We start from the raw sequence: 14,563 nt of genomic DNA on the forward strand, positions 1-14,563 counted from the left end.
TTCCAATTTAGCTTCCATAAGGATTCGTAGCGACGGAATTTCAACCTCAGCTGGTAATACAGCTTCCATCCCATACATAAGTGAATACGGCGTTGCCCCAGTCGATGTTCGGATAGAAGTCCGGTACGCCATTAATGCATAGGGCAACTTTTCATGCCAATCGCGGTGCCTTTCTGTCATTTTGCGGATAATCTTCTTCAAATTCTTATTTGCGGCTTCTACAGCTCCATTCATTTGTGGCCTATAAATGGCAGAATTGCGGTGTCTGATTTTGAATTGCTCGCATAGTCCATCTACCATGTCATTGTTCAGATTCTTGGCATTGTCTGTGATAAGCGTTTCGGGTATTCCAAAGCGACAAATGATATGATCTCTCAAGAAACTGGCAACTACTTTCTTCGTTACATGTTTAAATGATTCAGCTTCAACCCATTTGGTAAAGTACTCGATCGCCACCAATATAAATCGATGTCCATTTGAAGCAGGAGGATCGATTGTCCCAATCACGTCCATACCCCACATTGAACAGGGCCACGGGGCGGTCATGCTATGCAATTCAGTGGGTGGAGCGCGTATAATGTCACCGTGCATTTGGCATTTTATACATCTCCGGACAAAGTCTATACAATCATGCTCCATAGTAAGCCAGAAGTATCCGGTTCTCATGATTTTCTTCGCTAGCAAATGGCCATTCATGTGAGATCCACAAACGCCACTATGCACTTCTTTCATCATATATTGAGCTTCATCTTCATCAATGCACCTTAAAAGGTTCAAATCTAAGGTTCTTTTGTATAACACTTCTCCATTTAAGAAAAATTTTGAAGCCATTCTACGCAGAAAACTCTTGTCTTTTGTACCAGCATGCTGAGGGTAGGACCCAGTTTTGAGAAACTCCTTAATATCCTTATACCAAGGCATATTATCAGAGGACTCGTCTGCAACCCAACAGTGGGCAGGCTTGTCTTGAAGTTGAATCTGGATTGGTTCGATTTTCAATTCATCTGGATACTGGATCATAGAGGCTAGAGTGGCCAAAGCGTCGGCAAATGCATTTCGGGCTCTCGGGAGATGTCTGAATTCCAAATTTTGAAATTGCTTGGCCAGAGTGAGCAGACTACAATGGTAGGGGAGAATTTTAGAATCTTTGGTTATCCACTGCTTCAAGGTTTGGTGCACGAGCAAATCTGAATCACTGAAAGCTATCAACTCTTTGATTTCCATTTCTAAAGCCATTTTGAGACCAAAAATGCAGGCTTCATATTCAGCCATATTATTCGTGCAAGCGAATTGCAATTTGGCAGCGGCAGGGTAGTGCTTCCCTTCGGGTGACACCAAAACAGCTCCAATTCCAGCTCCGAGAGAATTCGAAGCTCCATCGAAGAAAAGCCTCCATTCAGGACTTTGTTCACTTATATCATCTGCAGCGCCTACAAATAAGACCCTCTCGTCAGGGAAATAAGTACGGAGTGGTTGATAATCATCATCTCTTGGATTTTCCGCCAAATGATCAGCTATAGCTTGTCCCTTGACCGCCTTTTGCGAGGTGAACACAATGTCGAACTCTGATAGAATTATCTGCCATTTCGCCAGACGCCCAGTCAACATCGGCTTCTCCAAAAGATACTTCAAAGGATCAGACCGGGAAATAAGATACGTGGTATGGCTCAACAGATAGTGTCTAAGCTTTTGGGCTGCCCAGGCCAATGCACAGCAGCTTTTCTCAATGAATGAATAATTAGCCTCGTACTGCGTGAACTTCTTGCTTAGGTAGTAAATGGCTTGTTCTTTCCTTCCAGAGTCATCATGTTGACCTAGAACACACCCAACTGCTCCTTCAAGCACGGATAGGTACATGATTAATGGTCGACCGGGCTTCGGTGGTACCAAGACTGGCGGATGTAACAAATAATCTTTAATCTTGTCGAAAGCCCGTTGACACTCCTCATTCCAATACAACGGTACATTCTTTCTCAACAATTTGAACAATGGCTCACAGGTGGCAGTTAATTGGCCAATGAACCTCCCGATAAAATTGATCTTCCCTAAAAAGCTTTTCACGTCCTTCTGAGTTTTTGGCACTGGCATATCTCGAATTGCTTTGATTTTTGCTGGATCTATCTCTATGCCTCTCTTACTGACAATAAATCCCAACAGCTTACCCGCAGGTGCTCCGAAGGCGCATTTTGCAGGATTTAACTTCAAATTGTACTTCCGTAGTCTCTCGAACAATTTCTTCAGATCAACCAAGTGGTCTTCTGCCCTTTTAGACTTGATTATAATGTCATCCACGTAGACCTCCATTTCTCGGTGGATCATATCATGAAATAGGGTTGTCATGGTCCTCTGATATGTTGCTCCGGCATTCTTTAAACCGAAAGGCATCACTCGGTAGCAAAATGTGCCCCAAGGGGTAATGAAAGCAGTCTTCTCCCTATCCTCTTCTGCCATCAAAATTTGGTGGTAGCCAGCAAAACAATCGCAAAAGGTTTCAATCTCATGTCCGGCCGTATTGTCTAAGAGAATGTGAATGTTTGGTAGAGGGAAATCATCTTTAGGACTGGCTTTATTAAGGTCTCTATAGTCAATACAAACTCTTACCTCTCCACTCTTTTTTGGAACAGGGACAGGATTTGAAAGCCAAATTGGGTAATGGGAAACAATGATAATGTTGGTTTTGAGTTGTTTTTCAATCTGCTCTTTTATTTTGAGACTTATATCTGGTTTGAATTTTCTGGGTTTTTGTTTTACGGGTGGAAAAGAAGGGTCTGTGGGTAACCTATGCACCACCACATCAGTTGAAATGCCAGTCATATCATCATAGGACCACGCAAATACATCCTGGAACATGGTCAAGAATTCAAACAACTCCTTTTTCTGCCTTTCATTCAAATGAATACTAATTTGCAACTCCTTAACCTCATCCTCAGTGCCAATGTTAACCTTTTCTGTTTCTTCCAGGTTCGGTTTTGGTTTTTCCTCATATTGTTCAAAGTCCTTTGCAAAAGAATCGAATACTTCCTCATTATCACTCTCGCTTTGGAGTTCAGATTCACAGACCTCCAAGTCGTGAGTGATATAGAGATTGCCATTATCGTATTCCAGAACTGTGATATCCAAAGGGTCAAATAATTTTATTTTTGGCCATCTGAAAGAATTAACGAATGTGGGATAATAAGTAAATAAGCATACAACAAACAAATGAATCAAGCAATATGAATATAAACAATCGAATAAACAACACAACAATGACAAGAACAACTTTTGCATTTTCATAAAGACCTTTGATTGAAAGCAAATTGAAACGAAAACTTAACAATATTTACATGCACAAACGTTAGTTAAAAGGAAAATTATTTTCATTGGCTATTTACAGATGCAAAGGTATTTTCATGAATTCACATGAATAATAAACCCCTTTTAGTTTACCGAAACTCCTTCCGAACGGGCAGGGACTCGGCTGTCCAATTGGGAATTGATCCTTCGGGGATGTCAGGAAATTCAGCTTCGCCTGGAATACTATCCTCAAATGTTGTCCCAACGAACAATTGAGCCAAACTTGCTTCAATTTCGTCGACTGGATTAACCTCTGATGTGATAACCTCTGTTGGTCGTGGAAAAGTATACCGCAGTGGTGGAATGTCAAAAACCCTTTGCCTGCCCTCTTTCTCTGCTTTCTTACGTTCCTTCATTTCTTTGATATCCTTAGCAGTTGGTCGGAACCCTAAGCCAAATGAATCTTTCTTCTCCATAATCTCCACTGGCTTCAAAACTCCTTGCAGATTTCGTCCTAGTCCCTTGTCAAATTCATAACCTCCTCGGATCATTTCCTTAGCCATCATAACACTGGCCTTTGGTAGAACTTGCTCCTCGTTTGTGATCCAACTTACAGAGACGATATCAGCCGTGCTATGGGGAGTCATGGTGACATTGCGGCTTCCATCCTCTTTTGTCCCAGAATCAGTGATTACAAGGCAATCCTCTTCGGCAAATATAGTGATCAGCTTGTCATTCACTACAAACTTTAGCAATTGATGCAATGAAGAAGGCACAGCCCCAGACTTGTGAATCCATGGCCTGCCAAGCAAAACGTTGTAAACACTAGAAAAATGCATGACTTGGCAGGTTATTTGAAACTGGGCGGGCCCCATTTCAACTACTAAATCAATTTCTCCTATTGGCTCTCTTTGCGCTCCATCAAAACCTCGGACTATGGTCCCTGAAGGCCTCAACTTGACGTCTTGCAATCCTAGCTTTTCCAAGGTGCTCCAGGGACATATATTAAGAGCAGATCCATTGTCAATTAATACCTTCGGCAGCATTTTTCCGTTGCACCTCACAACTATGTACAGGGCCTTGTTATGTCCAATGCCTTCCGACGGCAATTCCTCGTCGGAAAAAGTAATTTGCTTGGTGAAGAGTACATTCCCAACTACGTGTGAGAAATTATCAACTGAAATGTCTCTAGGAATTTGAGCTTTAGTCAGTACTTCGAGCAATGCATCCCTATGCACATCTGATGAAAAAAGTAGATCCAACATGGATATTTGAGCGGGCGACTTGCTAAGCTTCTCGATCACATTGTATTCACTTCTTTGGAGCCTTTTAAGGAAATCTAAGGCTTCTCTCTCGGTAATTGTTGGTTTGGCGGGTGGCTCAGAGTTATTTGCTTGAATCGGAATGGTTGCTTCAAACGGGCTTGCAATTTTCCCCGATCTTGTGACCACTGATACTTCCTTCTTTGCAATTGACCTTTCCCCAATCTGCACGTCAGGTTCATCATAATTCCATGGTACTTGTTGCAGGCTCAGGACAGGCTCCTGCTTCGGGAATTCAATAACCACCGGCTCCAAAGACTCACTCTCAGCTGGCGTGAGATCCAAGATAAAGGGTTTCTCGTCCTCTTCAAATGGCAGTTCTATGACAAAAGGTTGGTCTGTGACCCCAAACACTTCAGCTTCCCTTGCCAATTCTTTGACTGGTTCCACATACTCCGTATCATCCAGAATAACCCCAATGGTATTGGCATGTTCCGGTAAAGGGTTCCTATTTACGTTCGGCCCTTGCGCCTCCCTTTTCCGGATTACAATCTCCCCGGCTTCAACCATATCTTGGATTTTATGCTTAAGCGCTTTGCAATCAAAGGTGGCATGTCCGGGGGCCCCAGAATGATAAGCACAGACAGCTTGTGGATTATACCACGCGGGCATACCATATGGGTAGGTAGGAGGGGGTACTGTACCAATTTTCCCGGCGGCCTTCAACTGGTCATACAATTGGTCCAGAGGCCTGCCTAAATTGGTAAATGTACGGCTAGGGGGTCGGTTGTAAGGTTCAGGAGGTTGAGGATGGTTGTAAACAGGTCTATTTGGTGGAGGAAATCTTGGGTTATATGGAGGGCGAGGTCGGTTTTGGGGTGGATTTGATTGGGAAATTTGAAAAGGGGCTGAAGGTGGGTTTGGATAGCTTGGGCGAGGTCGAAGGTGGTGGATGTTGGTAGTATATACAGGATGCGGATTTGAGTAGTAAGGGTAATGGGGTTGGTAGATTGGGCTGTGTTGGTATCGGGGTCTGGGTGAAGGGTTTTGGTTCCAAATAAATGTTGCATCCCCCTCTTTCTTTTTGAACGGCGGCTTCTTCACATTGCTTCCCTGCCCTTGTAAAGCATCCAACTGAGATTTCAGGGCAGAGACATTGACAATCTTCCCGGCTCTCACAAAGTCGTCAAACTCTTCCAATTTATTCACAATTGCAGCAAAAGAACAACCAGTCATACGGAAAATTTCTTCGAAATATGGAGGATCATGCGCCTTTATGAATGTGCGAATAATTTCATCCTCAGTCATCGGTGGCTCCACCTTCGCAGCTATCTTTCTCCATCTCTTGGCATATGTCTTATGATCTTCAGATGGTCGCCTTTTCGTTCCTTCCAGAGTAGTCCGAGTTGGCGCTAGCTCACAGTTATACTCATATTGTCTAATGAAGGCATTGGACAGATCGAGCCAGGTCTTCACTTCCTCCGGCTTTAGGTTGGAATACCAGTCAAGCGCATCCCCTTCTAAGCTTTCTGGAAATAATCTCAACGGCAAATTCTCGTCATCCACTGGCTTGCCCAACTTGTTAGCAAACAAGCGCAGGTGCGTTTTAGGGTTGCTTGTTCCATCATATTTGTTGAATTTAGGGGTCTTGAACCCCACTGGCAGTTGCACGTTCGGAAACAGGCACAAATCATCATAATCCAACACCCCTTGTTTGCTTAAACCTTGGCTTTTCCGGATAAATTCATCAAAACGATCCAAGCGTTTAAGTAACTTCATATTAATCTGGGCAGACGACTCTCCCATTTCTGGCTTATTTTGAAAAGTGTGCTCCGGCACCACGGGCTCCGCGGTGGTTTGATAAAAAGCTGGTGGGTTCTGATGCATGTTTGGGTCGCTTTGAGGCTGAAATCCTTGACCATAAGGAGGGTAGAAAGGAGGATTTTGAGTAAAAGCATATTGCGGGTTAAAAGTTCCCTCAAAGGTGGTTTGAAATGGAGGAATAACAAATGGTTCGGATTGTGGTTGTGTAGCGGGTACAGGCTCAGGTTGCACTCCGCTACTAACGAGCTCGTCAATCAACTTCTTCTGAGCGGCCATTTCTGACGCCATTTCCCCAAATTTTGTGAGTAACTCTGTCAACTGAACCCCAGGACTTGCAGCTTCCGGCTGGGTAGTGGCAACGGCCTTATCGGATGATTCTGGTTGAGTACTCATGTTTACACGATTCCTTTGGGCCTTACTTCGGGATCGCGTAATAATGGGGCTTTTCCGAAAAGCTATTTTGAAATTTACCTGAAATGAAGAAAGAACTCCCTTAGATAAACCAATGATTACTGAATTTCTGCAATTTATTCAAAAAGAGAAAAAAGAAAAAGGCATGAGTTAGTAATTATTCGAAAATTCGAATGCATGTCCTATGGGGGGGCCCTTTTTGTGCCAAGGGTAGGCCTAGCATGATGCAACACTTTCGGAATGAGACCCATTAATCAAACCTGTTATTTGACAAACACTTTGTGAGAAGGGATTCATTGCAAAAACCAAATACATCTGTTTACATCATATTGCGAAGGCGATTTTGTACAAGATCACCAAAGTTCCTAAGCCTATCTAGTACAGAGTCTTTACTCTCTCTAGTATATGGCATCTGGACACGTTCGGCTTGATCATATAATTCCCCACATTTCCGCTTCATCTCTTGGCGCCTTTCTCGCTCCTTCTCATATAACCTCTTGTTTTCTTCTGCCTTTCCTTTGTGCACTTCGATGGATTTCTTCAACTGTACCACCTCCATGTCCTTGGCTTTAATGATGGCTCTCAGCTTCTCAATTTCCTCATACGGCTCATGTTGCAACCCTTGCGTGGTGGAATCTTTCAACCAATCCTCGTATGGTGCGGTCATTACCCCCTTCTGTTTGAGCTCCGGAAGATAACGAATGCTTCTATCGTCGGATATTGTTCTCCAAGATTCAGTGATTTGACTCTTCATAGGGATCTCTTTTGGGCATACCCCCTGATCAAAGAAAATGGTGACTTCACTAAACTCGGAAATCGGTGGTGGCCCCTGAATGCGACCTAGTTGTCTGAGAAATCTTTTCGGGGTATATGAGATGATTCCTTGAGTTCCCAGCAAGAGAACACGTTTGGATTCCTTAGTGCGAAGTATCGGCTCAAAGCAGTCTGTCCAATCTAATACCCACCTAATGTTGAAATCTTGCAATGTTTCCAAGTAATCCACACATTCGGATGCGTTCTTAGGTAGATCTCCCTCGTTGACTCTTTTGGGATGTGTGATTACCCAATTATATCCAACCATCGGCAAACTATCGGCAACTAATGCTTGTCTCTTAAAATGTTCCGTAGCCCATATGTATAGAACCAAGTTCGCCCCATGGAAAAACTTTTCTCCCTTTCGACAACCAGTACAAGCTAAGAAAATATCTGCGAGAATGGTCGGGACTATAGAGCATTGCTTACCCTGAATTCCTAAGAAAAGGTCATTCACAATTTTTGCTGATTTGAAGGCTATCTTTTGATCTTTTCGCGGAAAGAGATAGGTCCCAGCCATAACTACCCCATATACTAGTAGCCTTTTGCGCTCCCATACGGCTTTGGAAGTGAACACAAAATCCGTCACATGCCTCTCGAATCCATCGCGTGGCGCAAATCGTTCAAACAGAATATTCACAGCGACGCCCTGATCTGACCCTCGTAGCACGGACTCTTTCAATCCTATAATTTGACAAAATTCGGCCTTGTCGGAAGCAAATGGAAGCACCAAGGCAGTTCCTCGTGTGGGTAAACCAAGGAGGCCAGCTACTTCTTCGAGTGTTATAGTCATTTGCCTATTGCCTATTCTAAAAGCAGTACACTCGGGGTCCCAAAGATGAACTAAAGCCTCTACCAAGTAATTGTTGGATTTGATCTGCTTAAAGTCTCCAATTGGTCCTAAAAATTGGGCTACTTGATTCAATTCACTAGGTAACATGAAGGTGGGCCATTGTTGAACCTCAGTCGACGGTATTAACAATTGGTAGATGCGGCGAGGGCAAGCCATCTGATAATGAAGAGGGTAGTTTGTCAATTACCTTACCTACGAGTCTCATTCCTCCAGTTATGCGATAACTTAAACGTGCAGTCCCTTGAAGGGTTAAATACCCATGGGACACAAAAGGGTTGGTTTTATTCCTAAAACGGGATTCCCTACGTGGCGTTCCCTTTCTAGGGTTTATGCATGATGCCATTTTATTAAAACAATAAAATATGCAATTTGAAATGAAACGTGACCTAAGGAACCCTTTATTTGCCAGAGTAGGCCTAAAACGGTATGGCATTATGAATTTATGAACAAAATAAACCATAATTTGTCAAACGTGCAATAGCCTATCTACAAGGGTAGGTCTTAAAAGAAGGTCATGCCAGACCTCTTATTTCTTAATGTTTGTGAATGCCAAAAACAAAAAACAAGGAAACGTGAGCTCAACACATAATCACATAACACATTTGGACAAATAGATAATATAAAAGGCAATAAAGATAAATAAGAAAAGAGGGTTGGGACCCCTCCCCTCGTGAATAGTGTCCCTAGTTCAGGATAATGGCTGACTCTACCCTAGGCAATTCTAATATGAATGCATGAGGCTTGGCTTACTAATGCATCTAGACTCGATAGGTCATAGGCCCCCGAGCCTTCAGACTTAGAAACCAAGGGTCATCAATCCCAAGGTTCTTTGCCGGTGGCTCGAGCGATTCCCCAAACACCGCTACGCACACATCGTGTCACGGCTACGTGTTTGAGTGAATCTATCAAAACTTCAATCTTCGACCAAAAGCTAAAGGCTATCAACCAATAGCTTTAAGCGGAAGATTGAGTGACCCATTGGAACATGCTACACACACATCGTGTCGTGATCACATGTCCAAGTGAGTCACCTAATCCTAATAGGGTGGAGTGGCGTGACAAGCCACTAAAGAAAAATAAAAGGGATAAATAATTAAAGCGTATGCACGTATGCTAGTGCTCGTTTGGAGGGGAGGGATCAAGAACCAACGCGAGGCTCTAAGGTGATGTCCCCCTCCCAAATGCAATGCAAGCGCGAGATAAACAAGTAAACATACATCCAATCAACCAATCATACATTCACGAGCGAGGGAGTAGTTGGATACGCGTGAAATGCAAAAAATCCTAAAAAAGGAAAAAATGCAACCTTAAAACACCCAAATGTGATATATGAAAAGGTTAAAAGAAGAAAAAGATTGATTAAATCAAATTTGCTCGGACTCTCGAAAGTCCCCAGTGGAGTCGCCAACTGTCGCGCCCCATTTTTTGATAAGAAAAATAAATACTTGGTTTAAAAAAATGTATTTTTTGATTCAATTTGTGATTGGAAAATGAATTGTTATTTAAAAGAAAAATGGGTCTAAATGGGGGTTTGAGAATGCGACGATTTGACCCAAAATTATAGTTTAAAAAGGGTTTTTGAAATAAAAAATCGGAGTCGCCACTTGGTAATGAGTTAAGGTGTACCAAGTCACCTAAAAATGAATTTTTAAAGAAAAATAGGAAAAAATATTAAGAAACCCCTTTTAAACGACTCCTAGTCCACGTAAACCAACGAAAAAGGTTCGGGAGTCACATTTGACGAAGGGGAAGGCAAGGATAAAAATCCAAGGCACCCCTTCGACCTAGCCAAGGCTAGTTGCGTGATTTAATCAAATATTTTCTTGTTTTAACCAAAGAATTTATTACATTTGGATGTACTATATGAATGCAAACCCTAGACCTAGGGGTATTGGGGGAAATTTCTCTTCAAAGGTTGAATGGTGCCAATCACATTAATTGTGAAGCCCAATAATGACCCTTTGGAGAGGTCACGAATAATGCGAGTGGGATGCAAATGAATGAAATGCATGTATGCAATGTGAGGACATGAGTTTGAAAAAGTAATAAAAAACAATAAATATGTAAATGAAAATGTGCACGTGAGTGGGCAAGGTACGGTATATGAAATGATAATATGAAGTGCATGTGTGCAAGTGATGATAAAAGTGTTCGTGTGCAAGTGAAGATATAAAGGTGCACGTGTGCCAAATGGTGTCCGTGTGTAAGTGAAAGGAAAAGTGAAAGTGTGATGATAGAGTGGATTCGGAATGCATGAGCCTAAGGAATTCATGCATATTGGGTACGGGGAGACCTAAATCGTGACTCAATTTGCCCTTTTATAGAGGGAATACAAGCGTGCTAAGGCTTAGAAAAAGCCACACTCGTCTATATCCCATATTTAAGGGGACCCTCAAGCAAATGGAACCCTATAACTAGCATGAAATGCAAAAATCCTAAAATGGAGGGAAAAGGGGTTCGAGGGGCATGCAAAATGATAAAACTAAAAAAAATGCATGACATGTAATGAACATGCAAGCATGTACTAACGAGGGGAAGTCCCTAAGGGTCTAGCGTTGGACTAGCCCATTCTATGAATTCCGACTAGCGTTGGACTAGTGGAAACGTACATTCGTCCATCACATTCATTCATGACCATAGAAAGCGAGTAGACATGCCAAATACTTATAAACACATAGCACATAACACTTAGCATGCTCAACTAGATGCAAGAACCTAATTAAAGCAAGTAACACATAACACATAGGCAATTAAAGCCCTAACTATTACATTTGCTAGCTAGGCACACGTCTTCGATAGGTCTTCATTGAATGCTCCTCCAAGCCCTATCTATTACAAGCCAAAAGGTGTACACATACCCCATAAAGATGAACTTAAATAAAAGCAAAAGTAAATGAAATGAAAGAACTAAAGAAAGGCAATAAAAGCAAATAGTCATGTAATTTCCACGTAACACGTTGGATCACATAGAAGAAACACAAAAAAAGAATAAAAGAAAATATACCGCCTCCTTTGAATGGTGTCCAAATGAAAGAAAAACGGCTTCAAAACAATAAAAAGGTCAAGGTACCACTTTAATTGAGAAAAATTAAAAGAAAATGGAAACAACCATCCAATTGAATCACTCGAAGCATTCCAAGGCAAGTAAACTACTCGTACTTAACCAATTAAGACAAACAAAGACCCAATTGAAAAAAAATAAAGAGGTCTAAAGGGCCAATTTATTACTATTATAAACACTAAGGAACTAAAAAACATAAAATAAAATTAAGAATCTAAGGTGAAACTTACCAAATCAAACTAGAAAATTCACAAAAAGGTAAACGAGGAGCAATTTACTAGTAGCTAAACAACCAAATGCCAAAGAATCCAAAAAAAAAAAAAAAAAAAAAAAAATCAAATTAACTACAAGTCTAAGAAAAAGAAATTATTAGACCCTTCAAATTCATTCTACAATCCCTTAAGTATTTACCCAAAACAAATCAAGATGTATTAAAGAGGAAATGGCATGTTAGGAGGACAAAATTAATTAAGTTTCCAATTAATTGGGCCATGGAAGCATTAGATGGAAGCCAAGGGGTTGGAGTACGATTTTTGAAAGTCATTTTCATGCAAAAGCCATGCAATCAACGTAGAAACTCTTCTGCAATTTCTGCCGCAACTCTTGCATCTCCAAACCAGGCATGTTTCATACCAGAAAAATGCACAAAACCCATTGTTTGCCAAACCGACTCAGCTAATGGCTTAACAAACTAAAACTTAGATCAAAGAAGCAAGATCATCAAATGTTTTTCCCAGCTTTAACCTTAAACTCCTACGTTCAGCATAAGGTTCAGAGGGAAAAGAGTGCAAAAATCTGGAACATATGCAAACATTTGAAGAAAGAAAGCTGCTGCAACTTCACGTAATCTCAGCAAACCAAATTTATGCCACGGCTTTGAAACAAGTTCCAATCAAAACATGGCTGAACATGTCTAAATAATGCACTTGTTGGAAAAGTTTCATGCAGGTTTTCATTCAAAGCTACAAAACAAGCTTCTGCAAATCAAGAACCAACGCATGCTGCTGCCCTTTTGTTTCCAAAACTTCAGCAATTTTTAGCAGCAAATACATCCATTTCATCATACAAACAAGTTCACCAAACCAAAAATTATTGACCCAAATCAAAACATGAAATTTTGTTTGCAGGATTAAGATGACAAATCTGATTTTTTATCGAAAGAGAAAAAGAAAGTGCAGCAAAGTTTTTCGGCAATTCTTATCCGCAAAGCTTTCCACAGCTCCTAAACACATTCAAATTCAATATGAACTAAAGCAACAAGACAACCACCTAATCATCTCACTTTGCAACACAAAACTTTAGGATTTGAAGCACAAAATTCAGGTAGAGAAAGCATGCAGCACTGGATATAAAACTGCTGCAATTTCCTTGGTTTCACTCCCAAATGCCAACTCCACATCCAATCACATACCTTAACCAAAGCTAACATCCAAAACTTTAAACTTAGACAGTAAAAACATAAGTTTAACATCCCAAATCAGCAAAGACAAAGGTGGAAATCATTCAAACGTTGAAGAATGAACATGCAAACATTGAAGAATGAAAACTGCTATAGCTGAAAGTGAAATCTGCTGCATTTTTACTTGCAAACTAACTCAAATTTTCTGGTTCAAATACATAACTTTGACCAAGATTAAGCAACAAACAACTTTGGCTTGAGCAACCATGATCCAAGCAAGCTAACAACCCAGAAAAACATCATATTCAGGTCTGAAATAACATGCAAGCAACAATAAAAGGTTTCAGCTTCAGCAATGTTTCCGGCCAAACAACTTTGCAGCAAATTTTTTATGACTCAGATTTTTATCACAACCTTGATTAGATGTAATTAAATTCAACGTCACAACTTTAGACCAAGCCCACAACTAAACCCACCATCATAATCCAAACAAACAAGAAACCCAAGAAGATATCATGCAAAATTCTGGAATAAACATGCGTGCAACAGATTTTTGCTTCACTCAAATTTCTGGTTTACACACAGCCAATTAATCTCATGCAGGGCTTGATCATCCAGTATTTAGTTAGCTAAACACACAACCAAGTGAGGATCAAGCACTTTCCAGCAAATTTCATACTAAAATGCCCAAAACAACTCCATCGGCTAAGCTGGAAGATTGGTTTAACAATCCAGCAACATCCAATAAAATTTTCCAGCCGTACAACCGAATTCCCAGCCATAAAGATCACATGCAAGACCAAATAACAAACTATCTATCAGATTGGATCAAAAATCAAGTTCAAATGTCATCAAAATCACCATTTAACCAGAAATTCATCCCAATTCTCTCGATTGACATGCATGCAACCGGATTTTTGGTATTCCTTCAATTTTCTTGTTTAATCCAAGTTAATTAGCTTCATGCAGAGCTAGATCATCCAGACTTTGGTTAGTTAAACATACATATAGCTCAGATCATCAAAACTTGGTCAACCGAAGCTGCAAATTTCCAGCTTGAACTCTCGGCAACCATTTTCTTCACAAACAGATTTTTCTATAACTTAAGTTATCATCTAGCCACACAATCCTCACATGCATGCCCTTAAACAACTTCATCAACCTATAAACATCTAGTCTAGGTCCAGAAATTACCTCAGTTTGGAGCTCAACACCCTCGGCTAGCTGCAAAAAATATTTCCTCCCTTCGGCAGTCCAGAAATGCAGCCTGCAACTCTTCCTCTCCCTTGCTCCAACCTGCGACTAGGATGAAGATAATGTGGCTCTCAATCTCTTCACCAACTCACGGATGAAAGGAAGATAGTCAGCTAGTCTCTCTCCTCTCTTTCTAGTTTACGGACAGAAAAGAAATGAGCAAGGAATTCGGCTCTCTCACTCGGTCGTTCTTTCCAAGGAAGGTTGATCACTTCCAGCTCACGGCAGAAAGAAAAAAAATGGAAGTGCTATTGTAGTGCATTGGGAATGGTATATTGTGGAGTGTATGGTTAATGGAATGTTTATATTGAGGTTATTGTGAGTGGGGTTGGTCGGCAATAGCAATGGAAGGTGCTAGATTGGGAAGTGAAATGGAAATGGATTCGGCAGAAATGGAATTATGATTTTTG

The 14,563-nt window shown here is 41.1% G+C and overlaps 1 protein-coding gene across 1 annotated transcript; it reads right to left on the minus strand.

Moving 5' to 3' along the window:
- Nucleotides 1–1,510: 1,510 nt before the first annotated feature.
- LOC113740940 (uncharacterized) lies at nucleotides 1,511–5,210 on the minus strand. The gene is made up of 2 exons (XM_027268450.2): nucleotides 3,521–5,210; nucleotides 1,511–1,626 (listed from the first exon to the last, which is right to left on the minus strand). Exons 1-2 carry the CDS (start codon nucleotides 5,208–5,210, stop codon nucleotides 1,511–1,513), a joined length of 1,806 nt encoding a protein of 601 aa, XP_027124251.2.
- Between the last annotated feature and the right edge of the window lie 9,353 nt (nucleotides 5,211–14,563).

This window comes from Coffea arabica, chromosome 2c (genome assembly GCF_036785885.1).
Source record: "Coffea arabica cultivar ET-39 chromosome 2c, Coffea Arabica ET-39 HiFi, whole genome shotgun sequence".
Classification (NCBI taxonomy): Eukaryota; Viridiplantae; Streptophyta; class Magnoliopsida; order Gentianales; family Rubiaceae; genus Coffea; species Coffea arabica.

Coding starts and splice junctions, on each gene's coding strand:
- LOC113740940 (XM_027268450.2), bottom strand. CDS start 5,210: ATGCCCGCGTGGTATAATCCACAAGCTGTCTGTGCTTATCATTCTGGG. Junction 1,627..3,520: donor TGGGACAACATTTGAGGATA/GTATTCCAGGCG, acceptor GATCCTTTGAAG/TATCTTTTGGAGAAGCCGAT.